Genomic DNA, 21,624 nt, shown 5'->3' on the forward strand with positions numbered 1-21,624 from the left:
CCCCTGCATCAGGACATCTGCTAAACATTTGAAACCTAGACATCTAAAGAATGTCACCACCAAAAGGAGCCAAATGAATCTGGATTTAATCTTCTCGTCTAGACTCTGTTTGACCCAACTGTTACCTATCACAGCAACACAGCTGAGATGCACTTTGTTAAACTTTGGTGTCTTTTAGTTTAAAAGTGAAAACTTGTGTTGTTTGTGAGCTTAAACCTGAATAAGTATCCGTATGAACATGTGCATATGAAGGGTTATTTACCATTCCACAGCTCAGACATCAGTCCAACAGACAAACACTTTGCTGTCAACAAGACCAAGTATGGCTCCAACCACTTCTGTAGATGTGTTTTGGTTGATATTCAGAGTCTCCTACAAATGTTGATGTCTTATAAATTATTTGTGATCACAATCCGATCATCAGATAAACATGTTCCAGTCACTGTAACAGGAGTCTGTCTTTCATCAGTGCTGAAATGTCTTCCACCAGGCCGACTGTGAGGCTGTAAAACTTTGCAGGTTTAGATGTAAATCTTCAGATGCCCTTCTCTTGACTCCAGCTCATCCCTCCTGTGAAAAAGAAAAAAACATGAGATGAAAGCTTTCACCAAACAGCATATATATCATCCGGAGCAATAAAGCAAATCTGCACAAAAAAAACACTTTGAAAGAAGATGAAGAAGAAGACGGGGGGTAGAAAAAGGAAGAGGGAGAGATTTTACAGGTTTTGATTAATGATGAGATGCAAAAGAGGGGGCATTCTTTAAAGAAAGGGAGGTGTAGAAAGAACCAGCAATAAAAGATAAGAGACAGGTGGTGGAAGCAAAGGAGGGATGGCATACAGTGTAATTAAATTATGATAGAGGATATGAACAGAATTAGAGAGAGAAATAACTTCACAAACCAGACTTCTGCGTTTTAAAAGGAGGGAGAGGAGGAGAGGACGGATCACGAAAACTTAATAATGAAGGAGTGATATATTAAATAAGGGATGCAGGGAGGGAGGGATGATAAACCCTGCAGGCTGCCGCCTACCCATCGTCCTCTCTGCTCTGCCTCCAGGAGTCTGCTGAGTGTGTGTGTGTGTGTGTGTGTGTGTGTGTGTGTGTGTGTGTGTGTGCGTGTGTGTGTGTGTGTGTCTATTCATACAGCAAGTGTGTGTTCATTTGCTCTGGTGCAGTTTAACACAATGTACACAATGCAGTGTGTGTGTGGGCGCATGTGGCCATACTTGCTTTTATTCCTCTTTTGTTGATGTGTGCGCCCCGGCTTCTGTCAATGTGTGTGGCATGTGTGAGTTTGTATAGCATGTGTATGTATGTGCATGTGTGTGTGTGTTTGTGTTTGATGAGATGAGATTAGACTTCCAGCAGGGCTTTAGTTCCATGGAGGCCACCTGAAGCAGCAGGAACGACGAGAATGTGGGAGCACTGATATGCTTCGCTGTCTCTGTCACCATAATAACATCTCTGCCTAATCGTGGGAGAGAGGAGGAGAGGAGAGAGAGAAAAGAGGGAGAAGACAAGGGGAAGGGAAGAGAGGAAACAAGGAGAGAGGATGAGAAAAAAGGAGGAGACGTGAATCCAAACCTTGTGTTCGAAATCTTTTCCAAACTTTGACACAGCAAAGGTCGCCAAACTTTTTTGTACCCGACATCATCCGGAGTACTTTCTGAGTGAAACGTCTTCACAGAGACTTTACTCATCCCACAGTACTCAAGGAGATAAGTCAAGTTGTGTATTTATAGTTTATCACAGCATGCCACACAGAAAACAAAGGGCTCTGTGCTCACCGCTGTGTTGTGATGATGAAAACATTCCCAGCTCTTAACTGAGACAGGAGCGCAACAGAGAAAACTTTTGATTTAGTGTGATTTAAATAAACATTGAGAACCAGGACTCTGTCTGCTGCTGTGACAGCAGAAAACTAAATTATACCAGGGTGAGAAACACTAAAAATATGCAGACAAAATGTGGAAAAATGGGTTCGTCTGAGACAAAACGACTTAAACGTCAAGCAAATAAAACCCTCACGCATCAGTGCAGTGCTTCCAGTGACAGACATGGTGATTTGTGGGGTTTGAAGGATTACAGAGGCTGCACTGAGTAGAGAGGGCGGATGCTGCAGTTGCCAGCTAAGTCAAATAACAAATTCATTTTGTTATTCTCTCTCTAACTCACAGGTGTAAAGGTCCACACTGGAGGGGAACATGTGCAAGAGGGAGTTAATGCAGCTCAACTCTTATATGTTCATACATATTTTGAGCCCAGGAAATAAAGCATTGGTCTTGGATGTTCTTCTGCTGCTTCATTTTGCACACAGTTGTTTCAACATTCAAAGGTTTTGGCTGCCTCTTTATTTTTAGTCATTGAAAGAAAGACATCCAACAACTCTCAGGGTGTTTCAGAAGCCCCATTCACACATGTAATGCACTCCTGAGAATTTACAAACATTATCTGAAGTTTTTTTTTGTTAGAGCACAAATTTAGTGTGAAAACTACTGTACGCCAATTTCACGCCCTGTTTGGTGCGTACGCACCTTTTATAAATGAGACCCCAGCTGATTACATCTTCACATTCAACTTGAAAATAGCAAAATGGACGTTCTATTCAAACTGCTCTGCCTGCCTTCTCTTGCTGCTTCCTCTGCAAACCACTTTGCAACCCACCACAACTCCAGCTCCTCCTTTAATACTGTGTCTGATTTCACCAGTGTCACATGTATCGTCACTGACTCTGTTCTGTACCCTGGAGGTCTTTGCTGCTGCTCTCCCTGCCTTTGATTTACATGCATGCACATGAAAGAGAGGGGAAGTGTGCTCTCCCCACCTCAGGCTTGTCCCTTCCAAGTAGGCACATGGAAGGGCAGGGAGCTCCCATAACAGAGTTATACCACCAAATATAACTTACTGCATGGTAATAATAGATTATTTTGATGACAGTGGTCCTCTATGAAGCTTATTGGGGATCCTTAAGGCTGATTTATACTTCTGCATTTCCCCTACGCAGCAGGGGCTGACGCTGACATGAGCTCCACATACTTGTGCGTCGATGTGTCCGTGTCACGCAGCAATTCTCAGCCGAAGCTCTAGAGGGCAGTGTGGTCTCTCTGAAAGTCCAGTCCCTGCTTCCGGCCCCGCTACGATCTCTGTTTGCTTTTCCACAGAGATTCAGAGCGTGTTCTGTTAATCTACAGCTGATACATGTTGCTGTTTATCATACAGACATGATTACATGAAGTATACAGAGGAGGAGATGAAATACACGGCCGATGTGCGGGGATCCTAGAAGTGCTGTAAAAGCGTGAGATACAAGCCGCAGAGGCGACCAATCACAGAGCTTGCGGTCCGTGTCGGCTCTACGGGGAGTTACATTTTGGAGGAGGTGCAGGTCAGCTACGTGCGTAGGCCTCGGCGTAGGTACGGGAGCTACGCGGTCCTCCGGCGTAGGCTACGCCGTCGATTCGACATATGTAGTGATGTGAACCCAGAAACACTTTGGTGTGACTGTGCTTCAAATATCTGGCCTTCATTGGGTCAGTCTGTGGTTTTGATTGGAGAGGATGACAGTGTTTGTTTAATTAATGAGGGAAAAAGTCAGGAATAGAAAGTTATCTTGTAAAAAATAGTTCCTCAATGTCAAATATTTCTATTGTATGACTGCTTGAATTAGACTTTTGGAGGACGTGTTCCCGTCTCCTGACTCCCACCATCTGTTTGTTTGATTGTCTGATTTTCTGTTAATTAATATCTTTTTTTTATATTTACAACACGCCTCATTCCCTCTGTAATTAGAGACTGAGAAACAGCAGCCCAGCAAGAGAAAGCATCATTTGTGGATTATGTCGAACAGCTTTGCTTGATTTCTCACTCAAAGTCTTTCCGACACTGTTTTTGACGTTTTTGTCCAGAAACAATAAAAACCTGTGTGATTTTGATGGACCTGCAGTGAAGAGGATGAATGCCCAAATTCAAACAAAACTGGGATGCACTCACCAAAACATGACTCCCTAGTGGTACCTGTGATTGAAACTCCACGGGATGCCTTTGATTAAACCTTTCTGCTATGCTTTATTTTTTTTGCAGTCAATGTTTTCAGCCTCACATTGATTGATTCTCCGTCCTCCCTGTTCGTATTGTGCCAAGTTTTGTTAGTTTAATTCATCAAAGCCACAATACAAACTAGAGACGGTTGGTGAATGATGTATAATTATATAAAACAGAGCGAAGGTTTAAATACAGGCAGATGGAACGAGCCAAAAGTCCACACTCCACCTGATTACGCTGCATGAAGGGAGCACAGTGTGTGCAACCGCAGAGTGAGAAAAACATCCAATATGAAGAGTGAACGCTGAGGCGGAGTGTCAATGTGTGTGTGTGTGTGTGTGTGTGTGTGTGTGTGCATGTGTGTGTGTGACAGCAGGTGTTGTTCTCCTGTGGTGGACTGAGCTCTCATCCCTCCTGCTGAGGCCGGTTATTAATGGCTACAGATTCATTACAGGCAGCTAGTCAGCCATGCTGCCAGCACGCCCGACGCTATTAGTCACACAGTCACACTGATTGATGCACACACACACACACACATGCACACACACCGATAGCTTACACCAACCTGTGTAGCTTTGATAAAAACTTCTCTATTAGTTCAGACTTGGAGTATTTTGACTTTGGCTTGACTAATGTTTGACATCTCTTCTCAAACGTCTCCCTCCTGTCCTTTTTTCTCCTTCCAGAGGACGTTTTATCCTCCAAGGGAAAGACAAAAAGAACCCTCTCATCTACGGCCTGTTTACCACTTCAAGGTATGTACCTCTGTGCTCCCTTTTAAGTGTACAACATGACAGCATTAATGTCGTTTGGGGAAATGGGAATGAGCAAATTCCACTTGATGGAGGTTTTTCTTACAACATAGATTTCAGGTATTTAGTTTTATCAACCCCTTGGGATATTCTTAGACTAACCTGGGTTTCTGTGGTACATTACTGCAGGGTTTCCCAAAGTGGGGGTCACCAGACACTAATTGGGGTCACAGATTTTCTTTTTGTATTTAAGTAAACTAAAATGTCGTATATTGCCCATTACTGTTAATATATATATATTTTTAAAGTATTTCATTTAGAAAATAACTCCTAAGTTTAGAGTTAGTGAACAGTTAATCATCAAAGGCATCAGTAGCAGTAGGTTAATTCATAACAGCACAGGAAACACAGACACATGCTCATATAGACACCAGGGGGAAGACTTTTGGTGGAAGCTTCACCTCCAGCCAAGTGAGCTGCACCCCTGGTGTTTATGTGGTTTCTGGTGTTTCTGCAGCCAACCTCTAGTGGACGCTTGATGAACTGCAGTTTTTAACACTTCTGCATTGGGCTTCATATTTTAAGAACAAAGGTTGCAGCTTTGCTAGCACATGAGTCGTTCAACGTAAAACTGAACACTTCCCGTATACTATCGGCATATTGCTTCCTGTTCTCTTGTGTAACATTACTGACCAATTAGCACACTGGGTTTAGCAACAGGCAGAACATCTGTTACAAAAGAGGGAGGTGACAAACTTATGTGTGTTATGGATTGCTTTACAGTATTTCTAACGGCCTTGTAACATGATATCACGTAAACACCAAAAGTAGCAGGGCATTATGTCTAGTCTCTAAAGTCCAAGTGTAGTGTGTGTGTGTGTGTGTGTGTGTGTGTGTTGTATGATTTATAGAAGTTTTTAATTGACTTCCTCCTTCAGAACTCCTTAGTTTTGACTGCTAGATTATATTTAAGCTTCTCTTAATCTCTTTCAATGTGAAGTTTTTGATTTAAATCTCCTTCAGAGACTTAGAGCAACCTTGAGATCTTGAAAACATGAGGAAAAATACGAGTTAAATACAAGATATCCAGAAAACAACAAAAACAATGACAAAAGATGAAAACTATGAAGCATGGTGAGACATTACGCTTTCTGTTTGTATCTACTGAGTGGTAATTGTTGAAGCTGAATGTTGGTTTGAGACAGTCATAACAAAGACAAGAAGAACAACATCTTTCTGCTCCCATCTGGGAAAGAGCACTGACAGCAAACATTAGAGTAAGACTGCACAAAAGAAGACAGACACTTTAAAAGTGACAGATGGAGGGAAAAGTTGCTGACACTCAGAGAGAGGCGAGCAGGTAAAAGTGCAGACTGAAAAATAAGCACAGGGGGGAAATCAAGTGAGTAAATCATAAAGCAAATGAGCAAGTGAGAACCCAAAGCCTGTTTGTCATTTTCTCCAAATTCACTGACGGCAGCACATGTTCTGAGAATAACTCCGGGTCTGAGGCGGATGCCAGAGCTCTACAGTAGCAGCACAAGTATGACAACATTTGGCATGGAGGAGCAGGGAGTGGGTCTGTTTCTTGGTTTTGGAAAGTGTCTGGAATCTCAGCAGGGAACGGATGGAAATCCAAAGCATCACCCAGGGTGGGGTCTCAACCACAAAACTGCAGAGTGAAGAAAGGTCTTTCCATCTGAATGGAAACTTGTCTCTCTGCTTCACTTATGATTGCACACACAGAGGGTTCTGTTCATGTGTTTATTTATTGGCTTTGTCATTCACCAGCCCTGCCTTTGTGTGTTTCTGTGAGCATTTCCTCCTAAATATGATATACATCGGGTAAAGTAATTACAAAATGAAATGAGAGAATTTGTGCTACAGACATTTTTATAATAGGTGAACATTTGCTGCAAGTTGAGATAGCAGAATGAGCCTCTGATTGGTCGAGGAAGTTCTCCTGTGTTGCGTGAATGTAAGTTTCATTTACGGGGATATAACTGAAAGGGATCTGAACTTTGTGACCAAACAGTTATGGATGTCAGTGCCTTCAACTGGCTGAGTTCGATATCTGAACTGGAAATAGTGCCGGATATAAAAAGCAATCTCTTTAACAGGTCAAAACTTCTTCTGCTTCAAGTATAAGATGGACTTTTTGGATTATTTCAAGGTTTACTTAGAATGATGAGGGATCTTTGGAATATGCACAGACTTTAAGGGCCGTACTGTAGCACAAAAAGAGTACAAGCGAGGTTGAAGGAGGTGGACATCTTCAAAATGAGACTAAACATACCACACGTGTCACCCATCTGAGCAGAAGTAGACCACCATGATACACCAAAACACAGCCTTTCTTTGGTTCTTTTCTCTCTCTGTCAAACTCAGCTGGAACCTTTAACTCAGATACACTTCACCGCAGCTATGACCATGATCTTAACTGCAGAGGATGGGATGTGTTGCGGTGGGGGCTGATGTGCCGGAGCTGGATTTTGTCTTGGAGCGCTTTCAGTGAATTACTGCTTCCAAGCTGAAAAACCCCTGATGACTCATACATAGCTCTTCATACAGTTCATACAGTACATCACTTTCTTATTTTATTCACTGCTTAAAGACCATCACAAGTCGTCACGTAGAATCATCAGAGAAGTGCTTCAGTTATGTTTTAGTCCTGCAGGCTGACAGGATGATGGATGGAAAGGTTTTATGGCTCTGACAGTGATTAGTGATGGTTCTCCTGATTGATATCTTTTTGTCCACAGCGATATCCTGAATGGTTCTGCAGTGTGCGTTTACCGCATGGAGGACGTGGTTCGAGCTTTCAAAGGAAACTTCCTGCATAAAGAGGGACCTCAGTATAAGTGGGCGGAGTTTACAGGCAAGGTGCCCTACCCACGACCAGGAACTGTAAGTTAACATCAAACCCTCTACTCAAAACATTCATTATGGCCCTGTCACACCTTGATGATTTAGCCAGCGTATGCCGGCTTATAATAAAATTGGTGAGTACGCTGGCGTACGCCGTGTAAGTTATAGGTACGTTTTTGTATAAGTTAAGAGCACACGTACTTCTTAGTACGGCGAGTAAGTCCAAAAAGTTTGTGCATGTTGGATCATACAACCGGCATACGCCTACCATAAGTTGTGGGTAAGTTATGCGATGGTTGACACACGTTCACACCATAGACTGTATATAAAACGGACGTCATCTCACTCGGCTCGAAGTGAGGCCGCCACAAAAACTGCTCCCCCTGGTGGCTGGCTGCAGTATAGGTCAAAAACTCTGTCTCCCCTATTCATTTGAATGGGGCTGCAGTCAAACTTTAAAGAATAAATACACGTTGTACAAATGTTTCTCACATCCGTATTTACATCCGGGTTTACTTTGATTGACAGCTGCCGTAGGAAGAGACTCTGTAGGACCTCGGGACACTACGCTGTAGGGTGGAGCTTGTTACTGTGGAAACATAAAGTCCCTCTGGCTGCAGAAAATGTACAAGATGGCAGCGTTCTGAAACGGGATATTTTGGCTTCAAAACCGTACAATGGGAAAAGGCGGGGCGACGCTGTCCATTATATAGTCCATTATATAGTCTATGTATGGTTCACACACGTAGAGCTGTGTGTCTGCGTGTGTGTGAGTGTGTGAGAAGCCTTGGAGCCCTCACTCAGTGTCAAACAGCAGAGCCTCTGAAACAGAAGCTGAAGCCAGCATGTCGGAGTCTGCTGGTGTTCAACGATAAAGCTGCTGTTGTTGAATTTAATGAAGTTCAAAATGTGACGTTTTTGAAAGCACTGCAGTCAATAAGTGGAACTTGTTGTAAAGAGCAGAGGCTGTGTTCCTGCTGGTTTCACTCCTCTGACACTCTCCACGGCTCATCATGTTCTTACAAAGAGAGACTGCAGAGTTTTTAATAACACACACCTTTTTTAATCACCAATGAAGAGCATCTCATTTCAACACTTAAGGCTGATTTATACTTCTGCGTTGAATCAACGGCGTACCCTACGCCGGGGGTCCGCGTAGCTCCCGTACCTACGCCGAGGCCTACGCACGTAGCTGACGTGCACCTCCTCCAAAATGTAACTCCCCGTAGAGCCGACGCAGACCTCAAGCCCTGTGATTGGTCCGCTCGGCGGCTTTGTATTTCCCGCATTTACAACACTTCCGGGATCCCGGACATCGGCTGCACATCGGCCGTGTATTTCATCTCCTCCTCTCTATTCTTCATTTAATCATGTCTGTATGATAAACAGCAACATGTATCAGCTGTAGATTAACAGAACACGCTCTGAATCTCTGTGGAAAAGTAAACAGAGATCGTAGCGGGGCAGGAAGCAGGCGACCGGCTATCAGAGGGACCGCACTGCCCTCTAGTGTTTCGGTGGAGAATTGCTGCACGACACGGACACATCAACGCACAAGTATGGGGGGCTCAAGTCCGCATCAGCCCCTGCTGCGTAGGGGAGACGCAGAAGTATAAATCAGCCTTTATACATCGTCATTAACGAGTGGCAGCCTTTATACACTTCGTGTGTTCTTACACTGCCACGTGCTTTAAACAAGTGGACTATAGTTGGGGATAAGGTATGAATACGATATGTATACGCCCAACATTGAAAACAACATCAGTGTATGTCAGTGTTTTAGAGGCATTTTGATACGTCGGGAAAACGCTGGCTAAATCTTCAAGGTGTGACAGGGTCATTAGAGAAAAGTACTTTACAAAACAGTGAGGTTACTTTTCATTTAAGACAATGCAAAGAACTTCTAAACAGATTACCTTCTGGTGGTAACATACTTGTTTTGTGTCTCCTTCAGTGTCCCAGCAGTACATATGGAAGCTACAGCTCCACCAGAGAGTATCCCGATGACGTCATCTTCTTCAGCAGGACTCACCCTCTGCTACAGGTTCAGCTGACATATCACTTTATGAAATTGCACCAATCTAATTAAATTAGATGGTGGCCTCTTTTACAGCGCAGTCAAGACAGCTTTCTATTTTTATCTGGATTCTTCACTAAGATTAAGAAATTAAATTAACCAGAAATCGTTACCAAAGGAGCTCCAGTCCAACACGGAGAACATATGAAAGCATGATTTAAAGGGCGGTTAGGAGAAGTTTAATGGATAGGATTTTCCGATTCTTAAACTACCTTTTATACTGTTTTAGGAAAATGTGCTCCCACTCGGAGAGCGCCCCCTCCTGGTTAGAGTTGGTGTTCACTACAAGTTCAGCAAACTGCTGGTTGACAGAGTGGAGGCTGTGGACGGCACGTATGACGTCCTGTTCATCGGCACAGGTACAGTGAGCATGATGGAGATTCTCTGTCCATTTCAGAGACTGGAGAGAAAACTGAACACTCATTTTTTTTATTCCTGCAGACTCCGGCCTGGTGCTGAAGGCCATCCATCTGCCCAGAGAACACGGGCAGGGTCAGGAGGTCACACTGGAGCAACTACAGGTCTTTCAGGTAAGAGAAACTGTTCTGTTATAGCATCTCTGTGTTCACGGCCAAGTTATAAATCTGAGTACAGTGTTAGTTTGTATTACAGCCTCTCCTTTTGTACATTATGCTGATGTTTCAGGTTTTTTTCAACGCACCATATCTTCCTTTCTCCTTTCTCCTATGCATATTGTTGTCCATATTCCCTAGAGTATTCAAACATATTCAAACAATCACATTACTCGCTAGAGAAAATGCAGCAGAATTTTCAGTCAGTGCACAAGGCTGCATCAACATGCAACTAAAAAAATGCAGGCATGATGGGGAGCAGTAACTGGAGCAGTCTGAAACATGATGGCTATGATGTCAGAAATAATATAAATCATGCAGACTTGACTTATTTAAAAAAGACTACATCAACAAACTCAAGTGTTCTCCTTTGAATCTAAGTGCATGACTGTAACAGTTAAATCCACCGCCCATGTAAACTCCCATTATTCTGTGTATTTTCTCGTCCCAGCCCCGAACACGCACATTTGTACCACACAGTGTCCAGTTACACATTAGGTTAATAACCTTGTTTCACTAACATGTTTCAATAATTGAGATTCTGAACACATTGTGCAGAGATGATGCAGCTGCACATGGTTATACTGATAGACACCCACAGTTCAGCCAAATATTAATGTTCACAGAGCGGCTCCAGCTCTCTGTGTTCACTCTGACTGATGTGGTTCAGCTCTCTTTCCCTGGAAATGGTCAGGCCACGGGTTTGTTTGTTCAGCTCTTTTGTAAAGTGAGGACTCTGTGAAACCCCTTTGTGATATGGAACATGTCTGATTACCAGACTAGGAGATCAGGTCGCTCCATTACTCTAAACTGTTAAACGTTATAGTGGTTTGAAGTCACACGCAGGGAATTATAACGAGTTCATGATGTCATTCTTCAAAATGTATTCAATGTGTTAACCTTCTGCCTACCTACCTATTGACTGACCGATCGACCAACCAACCTACCTACCTAGCCACCTACCTACCACCTACCTACCACCTACATACCTCTCTACCCACTACCACCTACCTACCTCTCTGCCCACTACCACCTACCTACCAATCACCTACCTACCTCCGTACCGACCACCTACCTAGCAGCTACAAACCTTCCTACCCACTACCACCTAGCTAACAACCACCTACCTACCACCTACCTACCTACCTACTTAGCACCTGCCTCCCTACCTACCACCTACCTACCACCTACTTAGCACCTACCTACCTACAACCTACCTACGTTCCACCTGCCTAACTACATATCTACTTACCTAACTACAACATACCTACAACCTACCTCCCTACCTACAAACTACTTACCAACCTACCTACCTACCAATCACCTACAACCTCCCTCCCTACCTACAACCTACCTCCCTACCTACAACCTACCTACCTACCTACCGACCAACAAACCTTCCTACCTACCTACCTATCACCTATAACCTCCCTACATACCTACCAAAAACTACCTACCTACAACCTACCAGCTGACTACCTACTTATCTAACTTCAACCTACCTCCCTACCTACAACCTACCTACCTATCTACCAACAAACCTTCCTACCTACCTACCTATCACCTATAACCTCCCTACATACCTACCAAAAACTACCTACCTACCACCTGACTACCTACCTATCTAACTTCAACCTACCTCCCTACCTACAATCTACCTAACAACCAACCTACCTAACTACCACCTACAACCTCCCTCCCTACCTCCCTACCTACAACCTACCTACCTACCTACCTACCTACCACCTGCCCACCTCCCTACCTACCTCCTACCTACCAACCTACAACTTACCTACCTACCTACCTACCTACCACCTGCCCACCTCCCTACCTACCACCTACCTACCAACCTACAACCTCCCTACCTACCTACCACCTGCCCACCTCCCTACCTACCACCTACCACATAATAGCACCTACCTACCTTCCTACCCACTACCACCTACCTACCAACCTACAACCTCCCTACCTACCTACCACCTGCCTACCTACCTACCAAACTACTACCTACCAACCAACCTTCCTACCTACCTACCTACCTACCTATCACCTATAACCTCCCTACATACCTACCAAGAAATTACCTCCTATAAACCTACCTACCTCCCTACCTACCTACCATCTTCCTTACTACCTACCTACCTACCTTCCTACCTATCTACAACCTACCTACCTATCCACCTACCTACCTTCATAGCCCACTACCTACCTTGCCACCAACCACACACCTACCTACCTTCCTACCTATGTTCTTACCGAGATACATCCTTACCTACCTACTCTCCTACCACCTAACTACCATTCAGCTACCTACCTAGCTAACTACCTTCCTTCCTACACTCTATCTATCTATCTATCTATCTATCTATCTATCTATCTATCTATCTATCTATCTATCTATCTGTCTGAGAGTGTTTGCTGATTGTCCTCTCTCTCTCCCTCGCAGCACAAATCACCGGTGACAGCCATGACGCTCTCAAAGAAAAAGGTAACAGATGAGCGACAGACACAGAAACTCACTTTCAAACTTCCAAACTCCTCCACACAAACTCACACTCACACTCACTCACACCACTCCACACACACACACACACACACACACACACACACACACACACACACACACACACACACACACACACAAACAACCATGCACAACATCCCTCTTATCACTCATCTCTCTACCTTGCGTCTCCAAGGACAGCTTCATCAGCAGTTGCTATGGTTACCCCACCTCACTCAGAGCAATTATTATCAGATGCCAAACACACACAGACACACACACACACACACACACACACACACACACACACACACTGAAACACGGAGCAACACTCTGCATTATTAAAATAGTCTGGGTTTCATGCAAAAAATCATAAGCTTGCCCACAAACGAGACACACAACTACCAACACATCACTATTACACACACACACACACACACACACACACACACACACACACACACACACACTCACACACACACACACACCCACACTGCTTTCTCACAGCCTAAGTTGGTTTTCGATGCGTCTCTCTTTATGGGAGCAAACTAAAAGCCCTCGTCCTCCTCTGACGTTCCCTCCTTTATTCCTCTCCTCCTACTCACCTTTTCCTACTTCTCTGCTAACCCATTTCTCTTTCTGTCTTTCATCCGTCCCTCTCCTTTTCTTATCCCCCAGCAGTGGTTGTTTGTGGGCTCCAGCGAGGGCGTGTCCCAGCTGGCTCTGTACCAGTGTGAGCTGTACGGTCAGGCGTGTGCCGAGTGCTGCCTGGCCAGAGACCCGTACTGCACCTGGGACGGACACGCCTGCAGCCCCTTCATGCCCACAGTGCGCAGGTACAGGCAACAGGTTTCACTGCAAACACAACTCAACTGATTTGATGTCCTTTTGCAGATTTAATATATCTTTCACTGAAATAAATAGAAAGAGAAAACACACATGGGATCAATCATCTCAGATCAGATTGAATCCAGATTTGTTGACAGTTTGAAATATGGCTCACATTACTTTTGGACTCAGATCTTCATGATTGAATTTCAGGCATTTTTTCCACTTGACCAACACTTTGTTCCATTACTCAGGATCACAAATCAACATATTTTTATTCAGTGTGCCAACACTAATGATTTGGGGGACTTCCTGACCCATCTTCTTGTGCTGCTGTCATTAGCATCAGACCAGATTTGTATTTTTAAACAGAAAATCCTGAAGGAATGGATGAATGTATGAAAGCTGTGTGTACTTGTGAGCCCTTATTTAGGCTGATTCAATTCATCAGTTTGTTGTTGTCAAACATTTTCACCAAACAGTTTGTTATGACAGAACGATGAGGATCTGTTGATTTATGATGGAGTTCTGATTTTTGTTCACGTCTTTCTCTCTGCAGGAGGAACGCTCGTCACTTGGGGGAGGATGAAGATCCGCTAACTCAGTGTGTCAGACAGGGAGGTGAGGAGCCGCCAAACCATCCAGTGTTGCTTTGTTTACCAATTCTTAGTGGTACAATCTCTGTGATGAAGACTTTTGAAGACGCTTAAAAAAAGTCTTAAATCAGGGCCCGTATGCACGTCCAGCCATTCCACAAACGGGACCATTAGTCTTAACGTACCGTTATGGAACGGCCCATTTGGCCATGGCGTTGGCCGAATGTAAGACTGCAAATAATTGGCCAGTTAATTAATTGCACCATGAAAGCAAGGCTTGTGCAAAATGACATATGTCCAGGGAACCTCCTGGAAAACCCCTATCCAACAAATTCAAACTGTGCATGCCTACTACGTATAAACAACAATAAACATGGTGAGCTGTACCGCTGTGACTGAGAGAAGATCAAGAAAAAATCAATGTTTCATTGGAAGAAGAAATGGACATTTTATTACAAGAATATAGAATGAACAAACAGATGTTATCAGCAAGTCAATCATCAAAGATAACAAACAAGGAGAAAGGGAAAGTTTGGCTTCAGATCTTGAACCGGGTAAATGCGTGTGGTGTTTCTGAGCGCGCTCAGTAGAAGACCTACAAAATAAAATAATGTCTTTGCATATTTGGTCTTAAATGGTAACACATGAGCATGATGTCCTCCATCCTTTAAACAGCCTAACAGGTGAGGTAATCCTGCCGTTAGCACCTGTAATGGAGGGGTCTACCTCCATTAAATGTAATGCTTTGTTGGGGCGTTAACCTGGCTCATGCAGACCGCTAATCCATTTTTTTCTTTTCACCATTAGTACAAACGGACCGTTTTCATTGCTAATGGCTGGACGTGCATACGGGCCCAGGTTTTTAACATTTAAGCCTTAAAACGTGACTTTTCAAATATTTTCATCCGTTGTCTGTTTATGTTTCGGGCATAATATTCCACTCTCTGTGAATAGTGACCTATTATTTTGATAGAGATTCATCAGTGGGGTTTTCCTGCCCTATGTCCGGACTCAGATCATTGTTGTAGGCAACCTTATTTACAGCTGAACAGCATCTTCTTGTTCAGTTAGAATATCTAAACAAGCTAGTAAGAGCTCACTTTGTTGCAATGATTCAATGACTACGACTTGGACTTTGGATTTATAGTTTGATATAGCAAACCTGTGAAATTGCCATTTGTAAGTATACATTTTTCTTCTGTTCAGGACAATAAACAAAGGGGTCTTACCTGTCTCATCTTGTCTTGATGTTCCTCAGCTGGGTTGCAGGTGGAGGCCGAGCAGAGGGTCATGATGGTTGTTGAGGGCAACAGCACTTACCTGGAGTGTCTGCCCCGATCCAGACACGCTGCTGTCACCTGGTACAAGCAGGCTGGAGAGAACAGTCCTGAGCTGAACCAGGTAAACACAATCTGAACTTTATATGTCAATCAATCAATCAATCTTTATTTGTATAGCGCCAAATCACAACAAACGTTATCTCAAGATGCTTTTACAAACAGAGCAGGTCTAGACCACTCTATGTCAAATTATGAACAGAGACCCAACACCAAGACAGGATAAGACTCAGTCTGACCCCACCTTAATCCACCATGAGCATTGCACCTCACAGTATTTAGCTAGTTACAGCGGTGAGGACAAACTTCCTTTAACAGGCAGAAACCTCGAGCAGAACCAGACACGTTAGACAACCTACTCTCTTGACCGAGTTGGGTCTGGAAAGAGGGATAGAGGAGAATAAGAGAGAGAGGGAGCGGTGATAGTGATGAGACGAGTAGTTGTAGCTGTTGCCGCTGGAGTCCAGCACGTCTGTATCAGCTGGAGTCTGGAACGTCCACAGCAGGAGGACGTCTACGGCAGCTCAGAGGAACCTACGAGACAAGGGAGCTCAGGGACTCCAGAAAGGTCTATGGTTAGTAACTTTAATGGGACAGGGAGAGTTATAGTGAGTGATGGGGGGGGGATAGGATCCAAGTGTGTCAGTTCCCCTGGCAGTCTAAGCCTGTAGCAGCATAACTAAGAGTAGGTCCAAGCCTGAGTCAGCTCTAACTATAAGCATGTATATCCTGATACATTTCATAGTATCAGTTCTTTACCTGATGTCTCTCCCTCCTCCTCTTTAGCTGGTAACAGGTGACCACTTTGTCGTAATCGAGCGAGGCATCCTGATTCGTCAAGCTGAGGTGTCTCACAGCGGCGTCTACCACTGCCAGGTGGAGGAGCACGGCTACCACTGGACAGCCGTCACCGTCCGCCTCGCTGTCTGGAGCCCCTCAGCCAACAGTCTCCTCGCCTCCTGGTCCAGCCCGTCCTATCAGAGCGCAGGAGTCCAGCCCTGGTACGAGGACGTGATGGCTCTGGTTCACCCGGGGAATATCGGCCAGCACTGCCGGGCATTGGGATACCGACCCCCACGCAACCACCGTCGCCACAGTGACATCATGGTGAAGCCAAACAAGGAGAAGGGGGAGAGGCACAAGCACGGGGGAGGAAGAGGTGGAGGAGGAGGTGGAGGAGGAGGAGGAGGAGGAGGAGGAGGAGGAGGAGGAGGAGGAGGAAGAGGAGGAGGGGGAGGCGGAGGAAGAGCAGCAGGGAGGAAGAGCAGGAGCAAGCCACAGCTGAGGGCACCAAGGAGCACTTGAATGTGTCGTGGAAGAGGAAGTGCAGCTTTTCAATGACTTTAACACACATACACAAACGCACACGCACACACACACACACACACACACACACACACACACACTCATGTTAACACATAAACACACACTTGACTTATACACTGAGATAGATCATACTGTATGTACAGAGACTGACGCGCATGCACTTACCATCCATCCAGTACCATGACGAACTTTAAGCTAAGCTGAACAAAAACAACCGAAGTATGTACAGAGTGTGTGGACAGAGAGGACTGTTACATCTGGACACTTGTAAATAAGAAAAGCAGAATACTCAAAGTTGCATAGCATGTTGAATGAAGGATGAACAGCATGTCCAGATCAGAGACGGAGAGGCTGTTTTGGATTTGGAGAATCTGCAGAGAAAAACAAGTGAAATCCCACAAAATGATAACCTGCACCTAAAAAAACAGCCAACTCCTCTGTAATGAATCCTGCCTAAAAGGGCCGGAATAATGGCTCTGCATGCTTCTGCACAAATAACATACACACTGTTGATTATTCTCCAAATCAGAACAGATGTTTTTAGATTGATTTTCTGCCTTCAAGGCAAAGACTGGATGCTGTTGCAAGAAGGGTTTTTTCCAAAAGTGAGCTTCATTCAAATTATGAAAAATCTAAGTCCACTCCATCCATTGGCCATCTAGCTCTCAGGCTCAATTGCTTTGAGGCTTCAGACTAGGTGCATTTCAACCAAGAGTTCCGGGGTCTTTTAGCCCCCAGAACTACGTTACCCTGAACTAAAAGGTTCCAATCCCGGGTAGATTGTGCAAATCAGGCCAGTGACGTATGGAGACAAAAAAAAGTAAATGCACTACACCACCGGACCAGTAGAGGGCAGGAAAACAAAGACCAACGCCATTCATCACAGGTGACACCATAGAAGCAGACGGACAGGCAGGTATCATTATGAGCAACACAACAGTTAGCCTGTTAGCATGAAGAGACTCAGCTGGTGCTGTTTTAGATGGTGCTATATTTCATCACAGATGGATTCACTGAATCAACACGTGAGAGGAGATAAGCGCGAGTAGCAAAGACGTTTCAACACGGCTTTAAAATCCTTTTGAACTCAAAAAGCCGTGGCAGAGATCGGACATTCAGCCGGATGCATCCCTCATAAACGTCTTTAGACGATCATTAAATATCTGATGAGGATATTTTGAAATCTTAATAAAAACTAAACTAGTTTGCATTCCCAGGAACTCCCTCTGTGTTTCAACAGCTGTGTAAACTCCACAAAAGAATCACAGCTTCTTCTTTTGAAAAGTACACACACATACAAAAAAGATAGAACAAATAAAAACTAATGAAAGAAAGAGAAATCAAGTGAATCACAGATGTGTGTGATGTTATTGTGGACGGAGGGAGGAATAAAAACACTGCGGTTAATCTACCAATCAGACACGTTCAGCATTGCAGGCCCTGACCCCGAAAGTCCCGGGACCTTTGAAAAGTACTACCCCCCTAGCAGGGGCTTTTTAGGGGGGAGATTATCTACCCCAGAACTAAATTTAGTAGTAGTTCAAGAGTAAAGTCCCTGCGGTTGAAAAACGCCTATTGATGAGCTGTTTTGAAAAGAAGACAAAGAGACATGCATGAGATACAGCACATGATGAAAAGATTTCTCAGAGGATTGTTCTGTATCAATTTTAATAATCAGCAGCTGTAAAGAAAGTCATTTATTCTCTATGATTGAAGGTTTTTCAATCTAAAACCATCTTTTGGAAAATAATCAACAGCTCTGAGGAGGCATTTGTTAACTGCAGGTTGATAAAAGAAGATTTCTTTGTGCATATTCTCCCCTGAGTGAATATTCCTCAGCAGTCACCTCCAGTGAGAGTGTGTTGGTTTCTTCAGAGAGGTGTGGTCTGGCCATGAGATGACAAACCACAACCACAAAGATGAAAGGCACAGAAAAGCTCAGCCCCGGCTTTGATGAGGTTACAGATCGACTTTCCCAGGAGGCTGCAGCCACAGTGACACGCTGCAGGAGATGTTTCCATTATGTTTATTCACAAGCTTTAGATACCAGGTTATACCCGGCACTGATTTAACCCAACACTTTGTAGAAGGTGTGGTGAGAACATTTAAACCTGGTGTGTTTTAGTGTCAGAAAAAGGCCCATCCTGTGTTGTATGTTTGTTGTGTTTGCTTGGTGTCCAAGTAGAGTGCAGTATACAGATTCAGTTAGGTGTTAGGGTTATTGTCATGCACACAAAGGTAAGACCTGCACAAGAACTCTAGGATGTATTTTCAGATGTGTGAGGGAAAAAAAAGTCAAGCTGCTATAAGATGAGGCACAAATGAAGCCTTTAAAAGACCTTTAAGTTTTATGATTGAGCTAGTTTTAAATGGTTTTAATGAGCTGAAACACAACCCGGGTTATTACCAGCAGATAATGGCAACACATAGAGGGTGATTTAATTGGTAGTATTTAAAATAACCACTGTATTCACTGTACAAAGAGTTACTATAGGTTATGACAGTAAAACCCTTCACACTGCACTGCGTATAATATCAAACCATGTTTTTGACAATTGTGTAGTGTTTGATACGACCGGACAAAGAAACACGCTTCAAAGGCTCCACATGAACTCCAAGAGACTGTACAGAACATGCATGTTTTTTTCAGCCCATGGCTCTGGACCTAAATGGGACACCGGTGACTCTAAGTTGGTTCCAGCCCAACGAAAGAAGTGGAGTCATATATTCGCTGGTCTTGTACTTCCAGCTGGTAATGACATTTGGCTGTAAAAGTATGACGCAGGCTCAATGTATCATAAAGAAGCCTTTATAATAAAAAGTTGGAACTTGAAGCGGTGCTGAACTGGACTGATGTCAAAAGGACTTTGGACTCTGGCAGGGACTTGTTCCATCTCCATTCAACAACGTTGTTTGTATTTATTTGTTGAATTTGGAGTCAGTTTTGTGGAAACGCTTCGAGCTCCTCATCAACTGATTCAACCGCAATGACTCATAAACTGTACTCTTATTTAATCTGTGTTTGTCTTCCTGTCTGTTGTTCTGTTGTAAGCATGTACTGTACTTTAGTGTGCCCACTCTTTGAAGGCTGCTGCTTCATCTACCTGTGTTAGAACACCTTCACACTGCCGCCTTGCCTGCAGTCATGTTTTCTTTCTTTTGGGGAATCAGACTCATCATGCAGAAGGGTTGAAAAAACAGAACTATAAGTGAAATCTAATTTTGTTGTATCCTTTTTGTTGTCTCTTATAGTTTTTTAATTTTTCTAGAACTGATGATACAAACTAAATGCTAAAACATCCGAACTGTGCTCAACTAAGTGAAAGTGTATCAGGGTGAAAATATAGAAACTGATAAATAAAGCAACTTTGAAGGGAGCAGTTGGAAAAGAGGAAAGCCAGACTCACTAATTAAATTAAAACTTAACTTTATTTTCTATGGTTTGTTGGAAGGAGACGCATTTACGTGCATGGTTACGTCCAACAATAACAGCCACTCATAGTTTCTTATATTTAATTTCATCCCACGCAATCCCTTCTATATTTGAGTAAATATATTCCACACTGGGTCCTGCAAAGGCTCCCAGTCCTTGTTGTACAGTATGCTTCTGTGTGAGAGGAGCTGACGAAAGTCCAGAGGCTGAGCCAGTAAATCAGCCTAGCAGGGCACTCAGCAACGGATCAGACAGACTTTTGATGCAGTTAGAAAAATAAACCAGAGCGGCTCAGAGCAGAGAGAAAATTAGCATGGGCTTGGCCCCTTGGCTTCTTGGCCTTGGCCACATGAAAGAGCTCGCCAGTTCAGTTACTTCTGAATGCGTGTGTGCGTGGAAAGAGAGAGAGAGAGAGAGTTTATAGACCAGTGTTTAAGTGTCAGGTATGGCCACGTCTCTGAATGATGAGGGTGTGTGGGTGAGAGGGAAGCTGGCAGAATCCAAATGACATCAAAATTTGGTTCTACTCTCAGTCCTCAAATATTTAATAGACGGAGGAACTTGGTGTGAGTACAGGTTTGTTAAATAATGTGAACCCAGCAGAGAGCGCATGAAAGAAGTTCACAAAGCGACCATGTTTTGTTTTTATCCCTCTTTATTATCCTCTAAATAGAAAAAGAAAACAATCATTCAATCTTTATTTGTATAGCGCCAAATCACAACAAATGTTATCTCAAGACTCTTTTACAAACAGTCAAATTATGAACAGAGACCCAACACCAAGACAGGATAAGACTCAGTCTGACCCCACCTTAATCCACCATGAGCATTGCACCTCACAGTATTTAGCTAGTTACAGCGGAGAGGACAAACTTCCTTTAACAGGCAGAAACCTCGAGCAGAACCAGACTCATGTTAGACAGCCATCTGCTGAGACACTTAAACAGGTCAGAAGTTTGACTCCTGCCCGAGCTAGCCTATGTGGAACATAAGCATTATGAAATCAACAGGTTGTTTCAGAGCAAGTTTTCTGAAAGCTGCATCCAAATACCCCTGCTTCTGGTTCTTACTTGAAGATAACATGCTATCAGATAGTGAAGTGACACGAAACACCTTGTTCCTTGAAGTGGGAAATACAAATTAGGTTGAAAGAATTGAAACATTTTGAAAGAGATTCTTTTTTGCTGCGCTGTTAAAATGAAAAAAGCGATTAAAACTCCAAATTTCAAGTCAACTGTCTGCACTAGATTTTTTAGTTTTGAGGCGAACTAGAAATCTTACATTTG

General features: G+C 43.6%; 1 protein-coding gene across 1 annotated transcript in view; it reads left to right on the top strand.

Annotated features, from left to right (window-relative positions):
- The window catches only part of sema3h (sema domain, immunoglobulin domain (Ig), short basic domain, secreted, (semaphorin) 3H), a 107,648-nt gene extending 88,842 nt beyond the window's left edge, over window positions 1-18,806 (top strand). The window contains exons 11-21 of the mRNA XM_034696732.1: window positions 4,733-4,801; window positions 7,561-7,705; window positions 9,621-9,710; window positions 9,973-10,102; window positions 10,185-10,273; window positions 12,762-12,803; window positions 13,497-13,654; window positions 14,206-14,267; window positions 15,501-15,643; window positions 16,366-16,738; window positions 18,745-18,806. Coding sequence (XP_034552623.1) covers window positions 4,733-4,801; window positions 7,561-7,705; window positions 9,621-9,710; window positions 9,973-10,102; window positions 10,185-10,273; window positions 12,762-12,803; window positions 13,497-13,654; window positions 14,206-14,267; window positions 15,501-15,643; window positions 16,366-16,738; window positions 18,745-18,806 — 1,363 coding nt within the window. The remainder of the gene's footprint in view (window positions 1-4,732; window positions 4,802-7,560; window positions 7,706-9,620; window positions 9,711-9,972; window positions 10,103-10,184; window positions 10,274-12,761; window positions 12,804-13,496; window positions 13,655-14,205; window positions 14,268-15,500; window positions 15,644-16,365; window positions 16,739-18,744) is intronic.
- Window positions 18,807-21,624: the final 2,818 nt, after the last annotated feature.

This window comes from Notolabrus celidotus, chromosome 11 (assembly GCF_009762535.1).
Source record: "Notolabrus celidotus isolate fNotCel1 chromosome 11, fNotCel1.pri, whole genome shotgun sequence".
Classification (NCBI taxonomy): Eukaryota; Metazoa; Chordata; class Actinopteri; order Labriformes; family Labridae; genus Notolabrus; species Notolabrus celidotus.